Source organism: Arachis ipaensis, chromosome B7, assembly GCF_059453495.1.
Source record: "Arachis ipaensis isolate K30076 ecotype BB chromosome B7, ASM5945349v1, whole genome shotgun sequence".
Classification (NCBI taxonomy): domain Eukaryota; kingdom Viridiplantae; phylum Streptophyta; class Magnoliopsida; order Fabales; family Fabaceae; genus Arachis; species Arachis ipaensis.
This window is the reverse complement of record NC_142442.1, coordinates 133349709-133365978: the sequence shown is the minus strand read 5'-3', so window position 1 is coordinate 133365978 and position 16270 is coordinate 133349709. Positions and strand designations below refer to the sequence as shown.

General features: G+C 32.9%; 2 protein-coding genes across 4 annotated transcripts; one reads left to right on the top strand and one right to left on the bottom strand.

The window, feature by feature from the left end:
* The first annotated feature begins 3801 nt into the window (after positions 1-3801).
* On the top strand, positions 3802-5907 carry LOC107605977 (thioredoxin). The gene is made up of 2 exons (XM_016307939.3): positions 3802-4109; positions 5473-5907. Exons 1-2 carry the CDS (start codon positions 3881-3883, stop codon positions 5790-5792), a joined length of 549 nt encoding a protein of 182 aa, XP_016163425.1. The 5' UTR covers positions 3802-3880; the 3' UTR covers positions 5793-5907.
* Positions 5908-6136: 229 nt separating this feature from the next.
* On the bottom strand, positions 6137-14102 carry SEU (SEUSS transcriptional co-regulator). 3 transcript variants are annotated; one of them, XM_016307937.3, is made up of 11 exons: positions 13545-14086; positions 12919-13063; positions 11660-12771; positions 11291-11410; positions 10965-11013; positions 10660-10874; positions 10448-10516; positions 10039-10136; positions 9259-9352; positions 9054-9123; positions 6137-7671 (listed from the first exon to the last, which is right to left on the bottom strand). In XM_016307937.3, exons 3-11 carry the CDS (start codon positions 12737-12739, stop codon positions 6695-6697), a joined length of 2772 nt encoding a protein of 923 aa, XP_016163423.1. In that variant the 5' UTR covers positions 12740-12771; positions 12919-13063; positions 13545-14086; the 3' UTR covers positions 6137-6694. The 3 variants fall into 3 exon arrangements, with proteins under 3 accessions (XP_016163423.1, XP_016163422.1, XP_016163424.1); XM_016307936.3 differs by having other exon boundaries at positions 11660-13063; positions 13545-14102; XM_016307938.3 differs by lacking the exon at positions 12919-13063 and having other exon boundaries at positions 13545-14101.
* Between the last annotated feature and the right edge of the window lie 2168 nt (positions 14103-16270).

Below are 16270 nucleotides of genomic sequence, written 5' to 3'. Positions count from 1 at the left end.
TTATGCCAAATCATGAAAAACAGAGGAAAATATAAAAAGCTCCAATCCTTTTATACATGCATACATACATAAATTGAAAATAATCATTCATCATATAGCTTTTTAGTGAGTCAGCCTATGCACACTCAAAATGTGAGTACCCCAATCATCACTTATTATTTTCAATATTGTCTGGGTATGTGTGTAATTCACTTGTATGAAAATAAAAAAGAAAAAATTTAGGGCTAACACTTGGATTTTTTATTTTAATAAATAAAATAAATATAATATTTTCCGTAATAAATATTTTTACGAGAATTTATCGATTTAAATTTTCTTGTCATATTTTGTTTACACTGTAAACGAGATATATAAAAAATCATCTCATTTATAAACAGTGTAAACGAGATATGACAAAGAAATTTAAATCGATAAATTCTCGTAAAAATATTTATTTCAGTAAATATTATATTTATTTTATTTATTAAAATAAAAAATCCGCCAGCACATTTATTTTGTGTATTCCTGTATTTCTCAATAAAAAATTGGAGTTTCGATTTTTTGTTGACTAACAGTCATGTGTATATATCGTATCCACTGATTTGTATTGTTTATCTTTTTAAAAAAAATTTTGGATCCTCTCATTATGATTTAAGTTTTTAGCAATAAAAAAAAAATTTCCCCACTAATCGAATTATCCATTTTCTAGTTTTGCAAATTTTTAAAAATTCCAACAATGAAATCGGTTGGTCTGAATTGAGAGGGGCCAATAATATTTGTGTATAACATAAAATACAGGAATACACAAAATAATTTGCAATGTAGAAAAAAAATTAGCTCCCTGATCATTCCTCTAGTCATAATGACTTCTTTTTGGGTCAACAGTCATAAAGTACATAGTCAACTTATTATTATTAGTAATACATGTGACATACATAATTACATACATGGGTGGTAATATATTCGGTCATGAACATTACAAATTTACAATGAACAAATGATGCTACACGCTTAATGGATGTTGGTTAGTCATAAAGTTATGCTTGGTGATTAATGTGGAATTGGAAGGTAAACCGTAAATGTGGGTTGGCCGATTCTAATTCTAACTTAGGTCCCCTGGACTTTGCAATTTGCATATTGGATTAGTACTTTGGAGTGTGACATACAAATTTAAAGAAGCTTTTCCTCGTGAAATAAAGCATCTCTTTGCAGAATTTGATGATTGATTTCTGGGCAACGCGTAATGATGTCTCTTGACAATAGTAGTTCTAGATTCTCATAGACATTTTAATTATAAATTTATAATCAATAATTAGTTTTTCTTCTAAACCAATAAATAATTAGCAATTACTCCAATAAAAATATCAAAAACATATTCTTATAATGATCTTAATTTAAAATTGTGATTTATTTATTTTTGCACACTTTAAACAAATGTAATATTTTTATAATATATGAAAATTAAGCCCTAAAATTTATTATTCAATAATCAAAATAAAATATTTTTACATGATGATAATTATAAAATTTTTATTAGAATATTCACATAAATAATTACCTTAAGTATTTTTATATTATTACATTCAGCACTGGTTGGATTTTTTTAAATAATTTAATATATTTAAAAAATAATTATATTAAATATACACCAATATCAGTACTAATATAAAATTTATACTCGAATACAAAATATATATTAAAAATAAATTAAACATATGTATTCATACATGCATACATATAGTATCTTTTATAAAAAATATTAAGTAATTTTGATAAATATCTCATATAAGATATTTTATATAATAATTCAATTAAATTCTTTCTTTTAAATCATAATTTTTATTAGTGAATATAAAAAATAATTATTTTATTGGCACGATAGATAAATATCTTCATCTTTATATTGATGCTATATAAAAATTAAATCTATCCATTAATTTATATAAAATAATATTTATTTACAAGTAAACATTTTTTTAAAAAATAAATTATTATTTTTTCCATGAATTTCAAAACAATGATAAACTTACTTACAAAGAAATGAAATTAGTTTTACACTCAAAAACAATTATCTCCATATAATAAAAATATTACACGTTAATTTTAGGGTTAAGTACGGTTTTGGTTCTTAAGGTAGAGGCTGAAAAGTTTTTTCATTTTCGATCTTTTTTTCGCTACAAAATAATCCCAAAGATCTCAGTTTTTTTTTAAATCGTCATTCGAACGAAAATGCCCTTCCCCCTTCTTCCTCAAAATGCAGAATCAGAAGCATGCAGAAGCAGAAGCAGAAGCAGAATGCAGAAGCAAAAAGCAGTGAAACAACAACAACAATGAAACAAAACTAGAAGAACAACACCAACAACAGCAATGAATAATGAAATCAGAACAACAATAAAAGCAAAACCAAAAGCAGAAGCAATCCAGAATCAAACCAAAAACAGAATCAAACCAACAACAATAACTATTTCCTAAAATTCACTAACAGAAAATCAACATCCAACTAAACTAATCCAAAATCAAATCAAAAATAAAAATTAAAAGCAAAATAATAACCTGAATTATGAAATAAAAAACGAAAAACATTCATCTTCTTCTTCAATGAAATCAGAAACAAAAGCATAAGAAATAAAAGTAAAACAGCGTCGTCTTCTTCTTCAATGAAATCAAAAGCGTGGAACAGGTTCTCCGTGGGCTCAAGTTGTCTGCGACGCCCAGCCCAAATTCACTATCGCCGCCGCTGCCATCGTCTGCCTCTTCCTCCTCCCTTTCCGCCAACGTCACATCAGTCTCGGACCAGCTGCCTTCTTCAGATTCCTCATCACCAAAGGCCGTAGATGCCTCGCCGCTGGTGGACAACAGGAGTGTTGTGACAGCTCCTCGTCGGGGGTGAGCTCTGGTTCGAGGAGGTCCGAGACAGGGAAGGAGAGAAGCAGGGAAGAGGGTCGCGGTGGCTCTGGAGTTAGCGCGAAGCGGCGGCGGCAGCGAGGAGCGGCGGCAGCGGCGAGGAGCGGTGGCAGTGGCCCTTCCCCGCCTTCCCTTCCCCCTCTTCTGTCCCCTATTCCCTTTTCTGAACTGTCCCCTGTTCCCTTTCCTGAACTGAACCAGCGTGAATTGAATTCCTTCCCCCTTATTCAACGTTTTGTGTTTTTTTTTTTTAGTTAAGGGTAATTTTTGGAATAAAAATTTAAAATTTGGTAAAAATGACAATTTTAAAACAAACTGAAACTTTTGGGACTATTTTGTAGTGAAAAAAAGGCCGGAAACGAAATAAATTTTAAACCTCTGCGTTAAGGACCAAAATCATACTTAACCCTTAATTTTATTTATGAATAGATATTCTCAATATTCTGAATTTTGATAAATAAAAAATAATAATTTTTTATTTTTCATACATACAAAATTAATTCGTTTATTCATAAACATATTTACTCTTGTGTCTTAAAATAACAAAGCAGAGAGGAGGTGAATTAAAGTCCCACGCTAACGGAAAGGAATAATAAATCGTCCCATATTAATTCTCACCACTCGTTAGAAATTCTTACTACTGTTTCAATCTGTCATTAAAGTGTCACCAAAAAAAAAATCTGTCATTAAAGTATGTTGGATGCTTTATAGTGAGATAAAAGTTGAGGTTTTGTGAAGACATAAAATTAAACAACATCCACATGAATTTGAGCCTTTTCAGAACCTCACAATCACGTTACAATTATCCACTAATAGATATACAATACTACACCATAAAAAACAAAATAAATTCAACAAAACTAGCATATCCACAAAATCCACAAACCCTGGAACTGATATAAATAAAAATAAATAATATATAACCAAAGTTATTATATAATATAATATACCTGCCTCCAAAGGAAAACACACAAAAAGAAGAAGAATTATCAGCATCATGGCCTTGGAGAACTGTTTAAGATTAAGTACCACAGTAGGAACAGCAAGAATTCAATGTCTTTCTCCATTGTCTTCAAGGAAGAAACTTGTTTTTTCATCTTACAGAGGATTTAACAAGTCCATGCTATATTCAACAGTATCAAATTCAAATCCATCTCTTTACTCAACTGCTGGTACCTCTAGAAAATCCTCTTTTGTTTGCAATGCTCGTGAAAAGGTAAATGAAGGTAATTACCATTCACACAACCCTTTGTTAGCCTTACTTGCTTTCTTGTACGGTTTTTCATGTTTGAATTTTCCTTCACACAATAACAAATTATGACTAGAAGCCATAAGTGCATATAGTTATACCTATTAGTCTCCATATTACTCGTAATTAAGAAGTCTATTTAGTAGAGTGAAAATCCCGAAAAAAAAAATAAAAAATAAAAAAAACCCAAAATAGCCCCTGACAATTATCTCGAAAGACAACGAGGCCCTTGACAAAAAAAATCCCAATCCGGCTCTGACAATTACTTTGAAAAGACAACGAGGCCCCTGTGTCAAAAAAATTCAATGTTGTTTTTTTTGGCACAGGGGCTAATCAGTCCCAAAAAAAAATAACAGGGGCCGGATTGGGTGTTTTTTTTCTTAGGGACTTCATTGTCCTTTCGAGATAATTGTCAGGGACCGGATGGGGTATTCACTCAAAAAAAAAGTAATATTTCATTATCAGAAATTTTAGGGGCAAGCAGTTTTTATTAATTTTGGTCATTATAAATGCTAAATTATCTTCAATAAATAAATTTTATTAATTTATATGTATAAATTTTAAACTAAATAATACTACATGGTCAACAAATATTATCATCTTCGACTAGTAATAATTTGCATCCATATTTATAGACATTTTGCACACAAAAAGTATATAGTTTATAAATTAATAAAATTTATTTGTTAAAGATAATTTAATATTTATGCTGACCAAATGATGATAAAAAATACTAAAAATTGTTGCCTATCCAAGAGTTTCTCTTCTAAAATATGTGAGTGTAAATTGTATTGACTCATATATACAAATTCGAGTAAATATAAGTACAAATTATATATTTTTTTTGTGCAAACATTTGCAAATATGAGTGCAAATTATTACAGACTAAATACTAACCCAAAATGATAATATTTGCGGGTCACGTAGCATTGTTGTTTTGTTATTATTAAATGAATTTGGTTAGTATGTATCCTAAAAGAAATATGTTAATGCTTATTAATTAAAAAAATTCTAAAAAATATTAAATACAAGCTTTTTTTATATATTTATTAAAAAATATATTTAAAATTTTACTAATAATATTAATATGCACGCTAAATCAGATATTTTGAATTGACTTTGACCGTATATAGACTTTGCTAAGGTAAGATGATGCTGACTTGGGCAGCCAAGTGAATGGTAAATGAATTAGTGAATAACATTTTTAGATTATCATTTCATAAAGCTCTAAACCTTGATTAGTAAAAAGTTCAGATTCATTGAGGAATAAGAAACTTGTATCAAGATTTTGTTATGAGCAGTTAGAATAAGAAAGTTGTTTATGATGATGAATTTGGCAGTGCAAGTAGTGACAGACTCAAGCTGGAACAAACTTGTGATAGGAAGTGAAACACCAGTGCTGGTTGAGTTTTGGGCACCATGGTGTGGTCCATGCAGGATGATAGCACCCATCATTGATGAGCTGGCAAAAGAATATGCTGGCAAGATAGCATGCTACAAGATTAACACCGATGACTGTCCCAACATAGCCACACAGTACGGCATCAGAAGCATTCCTACTGTTCTCTTCTTCAAGAATGGAGAGAAGAAAGAGAGCGTCATTGGTGCAGTCCCCAAGTCCACTTTGTCAGCAACACTTGATAAATATGTTGACATTTGATTATACACAAAATCGACTAAATTCAATTTGGTCTTTCAATTCGCAACCTCTTTTATTTTAGTATCACATTCTGTTAGTCAATGACCAATCAACTACTATTACATTTGACATAAAATGTCAACGATACAGTCAAAGTTGACTAATAGTTAGATTAGTCAAATACTAAATTAATGCTTTCAAATTTTCTAAGGGTTAAAATAAAATACACTTGCAATTTGAAATACCATATTGATCATTTACTCGATCACAATAGAATAATGGCATGAAATTGGAGAAATTTTCTTGTTCATTTGTCTACCATTCTTTTTTCTTGTCCTAGACGCTACTCTCTGTATATATATATATAGGTTAAGGGCAGTGTTTCCATATATGGATTGAACACTTTAAATAATATATATATATTCTCTCCACATTTTTGCAAAGGCTACATTGGATAAATCATTAATTCAATATTGTAGATGTTAAACTTCCTTAATCATCATCATCATCAGATAATCATCTTCTGCAGAGGAACTCTGTTCTTCCAACAACCAGATGCATTTTGTAGCCCAAAATTTTGTGACCTTCCTCGTGCTAGGGCGTGAATCAAAGATGAGTCTGGGGAAAAAGCCATCAAGACAAAAATTTAAAATATAAAAAGAAAAAAAAAAGGTTACACTTGAATTCACAAGAAAAACCAGCCCCATCAGCCACACAACCAGCCAACAAATATTTCCATTTCTTATATTATAAAATCATATATTGGCAGAGTGGCCTACGCCCTATCAGGCTATCACTATCCCAATAGCAATTCTGCTGTATTATCGTTCGACGGCCGAAGGCAATCTACCATTGCTTGCACTGGGAAGCAGCTTCGAAGAAAGAACCACAACATCCCACTCACCATCTACAAAGAGGCTCTTTTATGGAGATGGTTTCCAATCAAATTGAAGATTATTAAAACTATTTACTGCTCCTAGACCGCTAAGTAGTTGATTTGACAAATCCTGCTGATGGTTCATGGCTTGATCCCTCGCGATTGAGGCCATTCCTCCTCTTCCATTCATGACAGAATTATTTCCCATAGCAGCTCTCATTCCATTAGGCATACCGGATTGACCGATACCCATTGTGCCGTAACTACCAATCCCAACGCCGGAATTACTGTTCATCGCACCATTGCTTACCATGCCATTGCCACCATTGAGCCCCGTATTGGTATTCACCGGCAGAATACCATTTACGTTCTTCACGTCATTCCCAAGAGAACCAACACCTACCATTCCACCTGTGCCATTCATCTGGGAGGACATCATCATCTCGTGTATTATTTTCTGTACGGAGCTCTGAGCATCACTCGGGTCTGCCTCACCAGAGAGAGGTGATTGCTGATGTTGCAAGGACATGTTACCCGATGAGTTTGTTGCGCCTATGTGATTGGCGGACGTTAAGGTGGTGGGGTGAGATGTTTGTGGGGGAATATTGGACGAAGATGGTGTAGGTGATTGGAAAGGTGATGAGTTAGGCTGGGCCGGTGGAACAGTGCTCGAGGAACCTGGGGATGGAATCTGAACAGAACTGCTTCCATAGGGACTGCCTGAATTGTTCATTGAACTTTGTTGTCTAGAATTCATTGAGTTCTGGTGGAGAAGTCCAACAATGGTGCTTGTGGTGGTCGATGCAGATGCAGAGTTGGCAGTGTTATTTACACTGACCATACCATTGCTGGAAGCGATTTGCATGGCACCAGCTTGCACAGAGTTTTGATCACCATTTGAGTTATGGGCCACCATTTGCTGTTGCTGTTCCGGTTGCTGCTGTAATCTATCTTCATGTTGTTGTCCTTGATTATGAATTCCAGATGATCCACTTGTTCTCCGAGGGAATTTGGCTAAGCTCTCTGGGACGAAAGGAAAAAGAAACGTTACATTATCATATAGCAGCCATCTCAATAAAACAGTTGGGCATAACAAAGTTGCCAACATAACAAATATCATGTTCAAATAAAAACGGTATGATACTTGGGTGTTGGGACACATAACACAGTATAGAACATCTTTGCTCCCTCAAAGAATTTTATTTAACAACCATCAGTCTCAACTCTTGACCTCAAACCCTACAATTACAATTATCAACTTCACGTCTTTCGATGTTAGTTTTTTTCCTGCGAGCATCCTTGACCCCCCCCCCCCTCCACCACCACCACCAAAAAGAGATGAGGTATAAAGGAAGATAAAAGGTGACAAAAAGCTGCACATCATTCCTCCCAAACAACAGTTCCAAATTATAATAGCCTAATGGTTTGGCTTTAGCACATAAATCATCTTTAGTGGAGGCATTATCAACTCTAATTGCCTACAATTGATTTCTTTCAATATCTTATTGTAGCAGTCTGAACTCTGAAGCACCCAATAACAGACCAGATTCCAATCACTATAACTAGGGATAAATTAGTTGGATGGATCATATGCACCATATGTCCATATCTGCCCTTGCATGCTCAATAAGACTTAATTACATCTCCCGTAACTTAACAAAGCATTCACTTGTTTGCAACTCAAGTAATTCTCCATAAAAGCCCTCCATTATAACTAGGACCTAAAGACAGATACTACACATTACACACCAACTCGAGTCTCCAACAACAATTTTAACCAGATTGTCAGCTAGCCTTTTAAGTTTATCTATCTTCAAGTCCCATCTTTCTTAAATCGAAGGTAATCGTGTCTATAATTCATAGTTATAAAAACCGACCCCACAATTGACCTAGTGACCTAGTCAAGGCACAAGGTCGTCGTGGTTCAAGTCATGGTTCACTGATTGAACCCCTCAAACCAAAATTAATTAATTAATATCTCAAGTATAATTTAATTTTATCTATGTAATATATTTGCAAAAAAAGAATGTATATCAAGGAACAAGTTGGCCTAGTGGTGTACCGGCTCATCCTTTTCCAGGAAACCCGAGTTTAATTCCAATGGAAGAGCCAAAATAAAATTGTTCAATTGTAAGAGCAATCCAAATATCAATCTGAACCGGTTGATTTTTTTGTTGAACCAGCCAGTGCGGTCCAATCCAAATTTAATAAGTATGCTATAATTGATTCCATTTAATGTGCATACCTTTTTTGCAATCTGTAGCATTAAAACAACTTTTAAACTTATTTAAAAGGAGAAGTATGAAGTAAATGCACCAAGATTCTCAATGGTATAACTTGATTGATACGGATAATATCTGCACATACAAGAGAGCAATGAACTAGTAAAATGCATATAAACTTACCCATGGGTCCAGTCCCTGTTTCTCTGCTGTAATCTATCAAGTCCTTCATACTATTTACCACTTCTGATATCTGCAAACATAAATAAGGTTGTAAAAGACCGATACTAATTCAGAAAAAGGACCAAAAATGCACCATCTGAAACATTGTTTAAAACATTATTTACTTGAAAAGTAAGGTGAGTAATGATTGGAAATGGATAAATACCTGTAGGCAGCGCACATATCTCTTTGTATATCCTAAATCATTTACTAATGGAACTTCCAAGGCTTTAGCCAATTGACGGGCGGATGCAACAAACCTGGAAAAGAAGCATGTGAACATACTTAGAAAAAGATATGCGGAAGCTTAAGGTAAAATGGCAAATCTAATTTAAACCACAAGGTGATCAATGGAAATCACTGGCAAAAACTAAACTATGGCACAGCCGACCCAATAAAATAAAATAAAACAGAATAATAAGAAGAATAAGAAAAAAACGCACACGCACACACAAGACAACAAAAAGGAGAAAGAGAAATCGGGAAACAGGAAATGGTGGGTATAAAACAGGAAATGCACCATTATTCCTAACAATGCCACCTTATCCCAGCACTTTCCGAATAATACAGGAGAATTATTTTTCAATAAGAATGAAATGAGTAGATCACAGCTTCCAATACAACTTGTTTGTTATATGCAACCGTACAAGGGGATCAACTACCAAAATGAGGGGCAAAAATTAGTACAGAACAAATTGTACTCAACATATTACTATAGGGAGACGAGCATGGCAAAATGTTCACATGAAAGCCATACACAGAAGACAAATAAGCCAGCGCCGATTCCATGGGCTTGAAAAAAGAAAATTGTGGTCAAGCACAATATGTAAGTTTCAAAGAAGGGTAGTATCAGCGAGAATTTCACAGGTTTGATCATAAAATACATAATCCTATAATTACCAAAAGGCTCGTAAATTGACAAGAATAAATGGCAAAATGGACTCACATATTGCAGTTATTTTGCAACTCTGGAGCCGACACATTTGGTGTAGCATTTTGAGTAAAGGCCTGGTACTTTTGAGCAACCGCTCCAAGCTGACTAACCTATATATAATAATAAAAATAAAATAAACATGAGTACAAATAACCACAATGCATGCCATTTAAATGCATCAGCATGTCCCACTTTAAACCTTTACAATGATAAGTTTAGCACTACAAAAATGCACTCCTATGGGGGCAAAATATGGATAGCAACACATAAAATAACAATGTCGAAACTTGCTACAATCACATGAAAAGATTAGGAGTCAATCAGCCAAGTCCCTTAGTGCATTTAAAATTTTACATAAACAGAGAATCTGTCTATCTCCTTATAATTACAAAGGTCTATCATTGTGCAACTAATGAGCAACCTGAGGTATTAACAATCTTCTAGGAATGAGTTCTTCATGGCGCCTAGCACAAAATTCCCAAGAGCATATCTGCAAAAAGAAAATAAAGAAAAGAATGTAATTAAACTTTTCCTCATACAAGGATAATGTCAACAAAGACAACACTAAGCAGGCATTTTTCAGTTGTGATCTGAAAGTTATTCTTCTACATAAAGTTATTATTCTACATATACCTTCAGGTCTGGGGAGAAAACTATTCGAAGTTGACCATCACGAACAACACGAAGTTGCTCAAAAACACTTTCCTGTATTGCTTTTGCATAATCTAGAACAATCTGCCCAGATGAATTATGATATTCACGGGGCATGTCAACATAAAGCAGCTCTTCCAAAGTGCCGCTTTCATACTTTATTTTGAAAAGCCTAGGAAGAACCTCAACAGTTGCTTCTGAAAACACATTAAAAAAACTAAACCACTCAGAAAAAAAAAAAAAAACTAGTGCATGGAATATTGAAGAAATAACATAAAAGATCTTACCGAACCCACGACCAGGTTTGCGATTACATATTTCACAGTGCCAGACATCCTGAAAACGTTTGAAGAATCCATCACTTAGCTATAAAGAATGCATAGTATTCATTAAAATGCTACAACTGACTCCTTGAATCCCAGAAATTTTCATGAAAATATTTAAGGCAATACTTACTTGAGTGCAGAGATATAAGGATATGCAATCACAACAAATTCAACATGCCAAAACTTATTATGGTTCAATAAAATGCACCACTAAAAAGTCCATTACGCACTTATATGAATCCAGGAACTAGAATGGGTTATAAATAAGGTTTTATCTAGCAACAGACCTGAGGGAAAACTCCAGTTGTTTGTCTGCCACTTCCATACATAGAAAGACACCACTTCTTCTTGGCATTAGGAGCAAAATACTCAGCAACAAACTTCCTCCAGAACTCAATATTGTTATCCTACAAAAGATCAGAGAGCAAATATGTCTTAATAAGGCAAAAGATATAAATCAAAGCTCGTGGATTTTTCTATGGAGTTTGACAAACAGATATGGCATGTGTTACATTGAATTTCTCTTTTTCCTTTCATTATTTCCTTAATTCTTATCCTCTTTTCTCTCTGTAACATTTCCTATTCATCATAAAAAATATTTTTTTATTCATAGAGAAGACATATAGAATAAAAACCACAAATAGATTAATCCTTACTTCAGGTCTATGCTGTTGCTGATACATGTAATGTGTAAGCCGCCTAGCACACATTCCGGGTTCATATCCTGGTTTCACAGGAGACCTTATGGGCATATTCTGCTGTTGAAACTGCTGTGGCAGTTGAGGCCGTTGTTGAGGCATTGCTTTCAAGAGTTGCTGCTGCTGCTGGTGTTGAAATTGCAAAAGCCTCTGCTGGTGCAGAAGATTCATCTGAGCAGCAGCAGCCTGAGAGGATTGTCTTGACATGTGGAGGAGCTGCTGCTGTTGTAGTTGTTGTTGCTGCTGTTGTTGTTGTTGTTGCTGGTGTTGCTGGTGATGCAAAAATAATGGTTGATCAGAATGCTGGGGCTCCATTTTCACTTGGGCTAGAGTTCGAGTTGATTGAATTTGCTGTGGTTCCAATTTCACTGGAGCAAGATTCCTCAACGATTGTATTTGCTGCTGTTGCTGCTGACCAAGTTGGTCATTGCTTACCTGCGGCTCCAACTTTACCGGTCCCATACCACCTACCCCTCCTCTCATTGATTGAAAATGCTGCTGCTGCTGTTGCTGCTGCGTATTCAGAGGAGCAGAGAACTGCTGCATTGGCTGCTGACCATGTTGGAAATTCTGAGGTTCCATCTGTTGTGAATGCTGCTGATCTGGCAACAGCTGGTTACTAGATGGATTTGAAAATTGTTGACCTTGACCTTGAACAGAAGAAGCAGCATTCACCATATTTGACTGTACGAACGAGGATGCGGAATTACTGAAGCTCATTCCATTGCCAACACTTGACAGCGGATCTGTTTCGGCTCCAGTATCAACAACTCCTCGCTGGCTACTTCCAGGACCCGAGATCCCAGGATTTGGAACTCCGTTGGGGAAAGATTGATTCAGCATGGAAGTTACATTAGACATGTTTCCTAGAATGTTCATGTTGTTGAACTGAGTGCGTGGCGACACAAGAGAAGGGAAAGAAGTCTGCGAAGGCATGGGGCCCCCTTGAGCCCCTAACATTCCAGAATTCGATCTCAAAAGAGAAGGCGTCACAGACTGAGCACTACCAATTTGAGTGGGTGGTCCTGGAGGTCCCATCGTTCGCTATGATGGTCTTCAAAAGCAATCACCTAAGCAGAACAACTAAGTCATATGAAACATGAGTTTTTCTTAACAAACTATTAATTACACAACAGCTTGTGAGAAACTGGGTATAACCCTGAACCCAGATAATATTTCAACCCAAAGTCCAAGGCCAAAAGCTTTAGAGTCTTCACCGTGATCCAACAGAAGCATGTGGTGTTCAGTTTTACCAAACACACCAAAGAAAACCAAAACCAAGAAACAATCTTTGATTCTGAACATTACAATTGCGCTACCTCCCTTAAATGAGCAATCTTCAAACGGCTTTCGCATGAATCTCTGTATAACACATGACTTCTCAGATCCAAACCCATCAACCAGTTCTCAAAATAACAGCCAATAAACCAACCAACATTTCAATTTACAATAGATTCTATCAAATTAAAGCTAGCATCTCATGGCAAAAACAACAAAACCCAAAACAAACGATTCAAGATATCACTTCAAACCAAAAAAAAAAAAAAAAAAGAAAAAAGAAAAACTAACAAGTTTAAGCTCAATTAAGAAAAGAAGAGAGACAGAGAGAGAGAGAGAGTGAAGATGAGAAAGCATAACACAGCAACTTTATCGAAGTAAAAACACAGTAGACAACAAAAATAGCAGCTGAGAGGAGTCGATCGAGCCATAGCTAGACAAATCAACGATCCAGAGCCACAAATGAGGTAAATGAGTGTCACAATTGAAAGGTAAAAAGAAAAAAAGAAAGAAAGAAAAAACTAATGGTCAAACGTCAAAGCTGTTAAGACTTGCCGTGACTCACCGTGAGTTGAAAAAATTAATTGAAGAGCCAAAAAGCCAAAAAATCAAGGACGAAACAGCAACTGGGAACTGATCAACGAGCAAAAAGTTTCGAACTTTGAAGTCGGGGTTCCGAATTCGCTCTGCAACATCTGTTAAGCTAAAGGCTTCTAGGGTTTCTTTATCTTCTTCTTTTTCGTTATCAAGGTGTGAGCAACAGAAGCTGCATCATAAGATGGGGGCTTTCTTCTCTCTGTGTTTTTCTTTCTTTTTTTACTAAAAAGAAGAAAAAAAGAAAAAAAAGGGGAAAACCCTGTTGGTGCTGTTTTGATGTAGCTCTTGTTTTGATGTTGTTGCTTGCTGCTTGTTTTTTGTTTGCCTGTGTGGGTTTTTTTTTTTTTTTTAGAGAGAGAAAGTGTAGAGAGAGAATGGGGGAGTCATTGCGGACGTCAAGATTGTATTCGATCGGATTGAATTTTCTCCCTTCATTCTTTCTTTCTCTCTCTCTCTTTCTCTTTTCTTCTTCTATTCTCTCTCTCTCTCCAAAAAAAAAATATGGAAGTCAAATCTAGTTCTTCCATATTGTGCCCTTCTTATGCACATGCACTATGTCTACCTACCATCATGATAACCATCATCATGGTCATGATGATCATGTTCGTGCCATGGATGTATATTTTGTTATATTTATTTATTATCATCGTATGAGAAGTTGCTTAATGCTTTTTGAGTTTTGAATTAATTAAAAATATTTTTGTATATATAGTTAATTGATGTAAAAAAAAGTTTACTGAAGTAGGAAATTGCCTCTATTGTTAATAAACCTTTTTTTATAGGTATTTGTATATTTAGTTAACTAATTTTAAAAAAATATATACAAATAGGCTTTGGCTCTATTGTTAAAAATCGTTTTTGATTGATAATTTTGGAATTCAATTTATAAGTATAATCAATGTAAAATTATTTGTCAGAAGTTATAAAAGAGTACTTTGAATGATAGGTACCTCCACCGATGCATAACGAAATTCGTAAGAGGTGGATAATATAATAATTTTAGAATTTACTCTAAATTTTAAATTTTTATTTTAAAAGATAAAGTGTGATTTTTTACTTTTAAATAATCTTTTTTTTATATTTTCTCTTGATCCTACCTAAAAAATAAATTATGAGAGATCACAGGTTATTTTCTAAAATAAAATTCAAAATTTAAAAAATCCAAACTTTAATTTTATTAGTAGATTTAAAATATTTGGTTAAATAGGAATGAGATTATTTTTTACACACCGTTTGGATCAAAGGAATTTAAAAGAAAAAAATAAAAAAAATGAATAAAAAATTAAATTATTTTTATTTTGATGAGAAGAGAAATTAAATAAAAAAAAATAAAGTAATGTCGGACTTACATAAAGAAAAAATTTTAAGATGAGAAGAAAATTAATAGAAAATGTTTTTTTGGTGACTAAATTAATAGAGAATGTACAAGTAAATATATAATTTATATATATATAAAGGTAAATATAAATTATATATTTATCTTTTGACACTTGTTCTTTAAATATAATTAAAGAAATTAATGATGTAATTTATAAGTAGTTTTTATTATTTTTTTATAAAATTATTTATTTGTATTTATTTAAAAAATAGAGATAATTTTTTTGTTTATGGCATTTAAAAAATAATGGAGAATGATAACTTTAAAAAATTATTTTTTGTTAATAAAAATAATATATTAAATCTTGAAAAGCTAATTTGCATTATTTTTTCTCTTGAAAAAAATGAATTAAATATATTAATAAATTATAATTTATATATAATATAGATAAATATATTAATATAATTTTATTCAGTTATAATTTTTTCTTTTTATTTTTTTATTAATTTTTTTATCCAAATAACACACACAAAATTTACTTTTTCTTTTATTTTTTTTTATTTTCTATTCTTCCATTTTTTTTTCATCTTACGTCCAAATAATGTTTTAAAGTTTCGAAAAGAGAAAAAAAAAAAAAAGTGATACCTAGATCTTTTGCTAGCAATGATGAGTAACAAAGAAAGGATTCTCTATAATCTATAGCGTTGATGGTAATATAGGAGTTAAGGGTTGCTTGTTACGAAACTTTTGCTCTTACAAATAATTTATAGATTTATTTTTTTATTATATTACTTTGTTTTTGTTTTACTTCATTTTTACTCTGTTTGATTGTGTTGATTTTTTTTTTTGTTTTTTAAGCTTTGTCCTAATTGTTAATTGTTAATTGTTAATAAAATAAATTTACACAAATGTTCACCGATGTGTTATTAGATCATTATATATTCTTTGGTGTCCATTATGTATTTAATCTGACAATTCAAATGTTCAAAAGACAACAAATAGTAAAAAAAGAAACGTAAATAATATAAGCATCTACTTATATTGTAACTATTTTTTTTCATTCGGTTAATACATAAAACTAAATTCGTAATATCTCAATTATTAATTAAGTGAAATTATTTTATGCACTTTTTATGGAAATTTAAGTCACGTTCAACACTGATTGTTTGACTAAAATTAAAATCCAACCTTCAAGCTTATAGCATATATAAAACTTACAAAATCACATATTCAAAGAGTCTATGCAGCTATATTAAAAATCACATATTCTTTACTATCTATATAGACCTATATAACTATGTTGTGCATTTATTTATTTATATGCCTAATCTGAAATATTATATTTTGTTGTCAAAATTACACATATACCCTTCTTT

Excerpts from the sequence above, each read along its gene's own strand:
- LOC107605977 (XM_016307939.3), top strand. The coding sequence starts at position 3,881 with ATGGCCTTGGAGAACTGTTTAAGATTAAGTACCACAGTAGGAACAGCA. Across the intron at positions 4,110-5,472 it reads TCGTGAAAAGGTAAATGAAG|TGCAAGTAGTGACAGACTCA; the intron begins GTAATTACCATT and ends TGAATTTGGCAG.
- SEU (XM_016307936.3), bottom strand. The coding sequence starts at position 12,739 with ATGGGACCTCCAGGACCACCCACTCAAATTGGTAGTGCTCAGTCTGTG. Across the intron at positions 11,411-11,659 it reads AGCAACAGCATAGACCTGAA|GATAACAATATTGAGTTCTG; the intron begins GTAAGGATTAAT and ends GATCTTTTGTAG. Across the intron at positions 9,353-10,038 it reads TTGCAAAATAACTGCAATAT|GTTTGTTGCATCCGCCCGTC; the intron begins GTGAGTCCATTT and ends CTTCTTTTCCAG.